Genomic DNA, 4,847 nt, shown 5'->3' on the forward strand with positions numbered 1-4,847 from the left:
TAAGTTTTTCATCATCACAATTATTTTTCAATTTACTAATATATGAAATATAATACTTTGCAGAAGATTGAACTGTTGAGAACTTGAGAATTAATGCTGCAGATACTTTTTGTCCCTATCTCTTTAGTCACCCATTTAGTAAACTTGCTCATTGGATAATATCATCTAAACATTTTTGCTTAATACAATAATTTGCTTTTCAAGAGTTCAATTATTTGCAGACCATCACTTAGAAGAGTTTATTTTACTTCACACAGGACAGAGGTGCTACTGCTTAAGGAAATAAAAGAAAAGAAATAATAGTGCCATGAGGGGTGTAATAATAACATCTTCCCATTAATTTCAGCATTTCTTATTTAAATCTTTCCAAGGAAAACCCAATACTTGGGTGAAAATAAAAATTCCATTTGTTTGAAGAAACAATTATGTATACTTTGAAATGAGTGTGCTACCCATTTTATCTGAGCCAAGAAATCATGAAAAATTTTATGAGGTAAAAAAGATGAAAAGTCGTGTAGGGGAACAATGGACTTATTTTGGCCTTTTATTTTCTAAACATATATTCTGCTTGGATTTTCTGTTAAGCATATGTGCTGTTTATAAAAAGAGTATATTAGCTTTTAAAGTAACAAAAAATTTCAACATACTTATCAATTTTCTGATGTGGAATAAAATTAAATTACTTCTCCAAATAATCACAGATTTAGTGATAATTGGGCTCTTCTGGTATACTGAAATATATTTAGAAAGTTAAACAAGGGTAAATAAAAACAATATGTACTACCATATATAAATTTTTTTTTAAATGTGCTCAAGTACATACATTTTAATGGGAAATGGATTTGAATATCTATGCAAAAAGGTCTGTTTTTTGTTGGAATCACATTTAGACACTATTAACAAGTTTTCATTTATATTATATAGGCTAAATATAATAGGATTTAATGTATATCTTTTGAGGATATAACATGTTACTCTTCATTTTTAAATGATTATGATTGCGAAGTGATAGAAATATTATATTTATTTCTTTTCAATAAAACACTTTGTCAAACCAAATAACACACAATTCACTCATTATTTCACTGAACAATTATGTATTGATCTTATACTAAAGAGTTATTAAAACTTACTTTCAAGTAAAATACACTTTTTTTTGTCTTCAGGGAACATAGTGTTTAGATAGTACATAAAAACTAAAAACATGAGATAATACAAGACAGAAAAATATAGCTGCCTAAGCAGCTTTGATTGAATTGTGAATTCACAAAAGCTCCTGTGGATCAACAACAGTTTCACTAAGATGAAATTTAAAATTTAGCTTTCTTGTTAAAAAACTGAGGGTTGAATATTCCATAAATAACATAAATGTATGGGATGTTTTTATCAGCATTTATAGTACCTTGATAACTGTAATTAAAGTTGTGCTAACTCAATTTATCATCAACCACAACTGAATTACTTTCCAAGTGTTGATCATCATCATCACTAGGCTCCTAGATTTTTTCTCCTAACCTCTCTATGTTGTTTTCATTTGCTCCAGAAAGACCAAAGAGGAGAGAGGAGATGGATATCTACAATCTCACCACCACGGACTTTTTCCTCTTGGGGCTCTCTGATCTTGCTGAGGTGCGCTATCCTTTCATTGTGGCTTTGGCTGTCATCTACCAGGTCACCTTGTTGGCAAACGGTGCCATTCTCCTGGCCATTGGGACTGAGAAAAAGCTACACACACCCATGTATTACTTCTTGGCAAATTTGTCCCTCTTAGACATATTCTGCCCTTCAGTTACTGTTCCCAAGATGCTTGACAACTTCCTAACTGAGAAGCAGAGCATTTCTTTTGTTGGGTGTGCTTTGCAACTCTATTTTCTCGTGGCACTGGCAGGAACTGAGGTCCTCCTTCTCGCCATCATGGCTTATGACCGGTATGTGGCCATATGTTTCCCGCTTCGCTACACCCTCATCATGACCAAGGTACGCTGTGCCCAGCTGACGACTGGAACCTGGGCAGCAGGGTTTCTTCACTCCCTTCTGCATACGGTGTTCACCTTCCGCCTGTCTTTCTGTAAGTCCCATCAGGTTAACCAGTATTATTGCGACGTCCCGCCAGTGGTGGCGCTCTCCTGTTCCTCCACGTATATGGCAGAGATGCTTGTTTTAGTGGTAGGAGGGATCTTAGCTATCACTGCCTTTCTGATCACCTTTATTTCTTATATCTACATCATATCCACCATCCTTAAGATCCCATCATCTGAAGGGAAGCGCAAAGCCTTCTCCACATGCGCTTCCCATCTCCTTGTCGTTAGTCTGTTTTATGGCACAATAATATTCACCTATATCCGTCCTTCCTCCAGTAAACACTCCCCAGGCAGAGACAGGCTCATCTCCATGCTGTATGCGATTTTCACCCCAATATTAAACCCCATCATCTACAGCTTGAGAAACACAGAAGTTAAAGAAGCACTCAAAAGGCTTTATGTCATAAAACATGATTACAGCAAGCGTAATATTGACAAGGCCCTTATTTAGCACTCTATGTAGATTGAATCCACAGAAGGAATATCTATATCTAGGTAGTATGCATGCCTATGTATATGAAGAAATTTACGCATACGCGCACCCACACACCATCCTTAGTGTTGTATCTATTCATGTAACTGTATCTCTCTCTCTCCACTTGGAAAAAAAATCATCCAAAAATAGCATTTCTGAGAGCAACTCAGAGAATTGTTAGGTTTTTTTTTTAGAGAACTGTTATTAACAATAGTGTAAATGGTATAAATGGGCTTGTCTTAAATAATACTGGATCTGTGGTCACATTACGTACGTCCCTACCCATAGCTATGATTATACCTGTAGCTATACCTATATCAATATTTATATATCATCTATATCGTTTATATTTTATATTATTTATAACTATATCTGTTTTTATTTATATTTCTATATCTATATAAATCTATTTGATAATGTTCCTTACTTTCTTTACCTTAATTACCTACCTGTTTATTCTCATATGCCCCTTAACATTATCATTTCACTTTTCCTATTCTTCACCTTTCATTTCCACCTACTTTACATTTCTTCATTTTTTCCTGTGATGAACATCCATTCCCATTTCCACCTATCCCTCCAAGTAGAGCACTTACATTTCTGTATCTTTGATTTTAGATATCTGATTCATTTTAGTATATTACTATTATATTGACCTCATCGTGTTCAAAACTGAATATTTTACCACTCAAAAATATGCACTATTCCTGTTATACATTACTGTATATTTTTAATATTTCTATCAATTTATCTTAGTTACTTTGTGAGAAGGGAGAACTTTCTTTTTGCACTGAATGCAAGTTCTGAGCTTCAAGGGAAAAAAAGAGCCTAAATTTTGGCATGTTTAATCTCTGCGCTACCCATTGTTTTCCTTTGATTTTCTCATTCTGCCACCTCTAGAAATCAACAGGCTTCCTCTAAGCCACTGCTTATGTTATACATAATTTTAAGACATAATTTTAATTTTAATACATAAATTTAAGACACCTCAACTTTGCACATTCTTATTACTTCTTAAAAAATTGTCCCAAGGCTGGTGATCACATTTATTTTTATTCTATTATAAAATGCAATATGCACCTACTCTGCATCTCCTCACTATTTACAATATAGTATTCAATATCTTCTCTCTTCCTATTAACCTATTCTGTCCTTTCTTTATGGACAAATACAATGACCCCATCACTAGTGAAGTGTTCTAATAGGGTTTAAAAGTCCAGTTATTTCTTCATCTGGACTGTCATTGATCTTTTAGTTATCTTCCATGCTTTATCAAATCATATTATTTTCATATGTAGATTTGCCTCAGAATCTAGAAGCTGTAAACATTTTGAGGCTGAAATTTGGCATCAAGCACATCTTCCAAAATCAGTAATGTCCCAATATATATCTTCTAAATCTTTCCAGAGTTATCCATAGAATTTATTGCTCAAATATCTGTTACTTAGATTTAAACAGAGTGATAAATTCCATACACATTTGAAAAAGATAAGTAATAATTCTAAAATATTTGCTATTTTGTTTGTTTTATTCCTTTATTTTATTCTGTGTAGCACAGGTTCTATGTGATATGAAAGAATCAAGTAAAATTTCTACTTTATGAGAACACTGGAATTTGTTAAATACAATACATAAAATTAAGTAAAACCTTAAAACTCAACCAATTGTTCAATTCAGATACCTGAAATTCTAATATTTATTTAGCAGTTCATCACTAACTTATATAATTTGCATCTTTATTCTGATCATAATATTTGGGAATTTGTCTGTATTATAGAAACCAATGTAAAAGCTGGATTCTGTCTTGCCAGAAATAGTCTATTTCTCACTAAGTCTGGCAAAATTAGCCCTTTATTTGGTGGAGACTTGAAGAGAATATTTGAAAATGTTAAGAAAAAATGTTGTCTACTTTGCTTGTTACACCACAGATATTTTATAGAATACTATTTTTGGTTGGAATAATAAAGTTGATGAAATCGTGGTAATTCTAGTTTCTTTTTCTTAAGTAAAAAATGTCCCTGGAATACAAGGAACAGGCTGGGATTTCTTTCTGGTTCCATGCTGCCATGTTTCAGGAGTACTATTTAGAACTTGAGATCTTAAAATCATCATGTATTTAAGCTGAAGGAGACTGGTGGATGGCATGCTTTCCCTGGTCTCCTGAAGTTCAGACTATCTCAATCCAGAGATGATAATACTTTGATGATGACAGTATTTTTTTTGGAAGAGACCCTGGTTTGCTGATGTATGAAAATGAGGGATAAAGTTCTCTACTTTTAAAAGTACTCTTA

The 4,847-nt window shown here is 33.2% G+C and overlaps 1 protein-coding gene across 1 annotated transcript; it reads left to right on the forward strand.

Annotated features, from left to right (window-relative positions):
* The first annotated feature begins 1,566 nt into the window (after positions 1-1,566).
* On the forward strand, positions 1,567-2,532 carry LOC101435967 (olfactory receptor 5V1-like). The gene has a single exon (XM_004470594.2). It carries the CDS (start codon positions 1,567-1,569, stop codon positions 2,530-2,532), a length of 966 nt encoding a protein of 321 aa, XP_004470651.2.
* The last annotated feature ends 2,315 nt before the right edge of the window (positions 2,533-4,847 follow it).

The sequence above is a fragment of the Dasypus novemcinctus genome, chromosome 16 (genome assembly GCF_030445035.2).
Source record: "Dasypus novemcinctus isolate mDasNov1 chromosome 16, mDasNov1.1.hap2, whole genome shotgun sequence".
Taxonomy (NCBI): domain Eukaryota; kingdom Metazoa; phylum Chordata; class Mammalia; order Cingulata; family Dasypodidae; genus Dasypus; species Dasypus novemcinctus.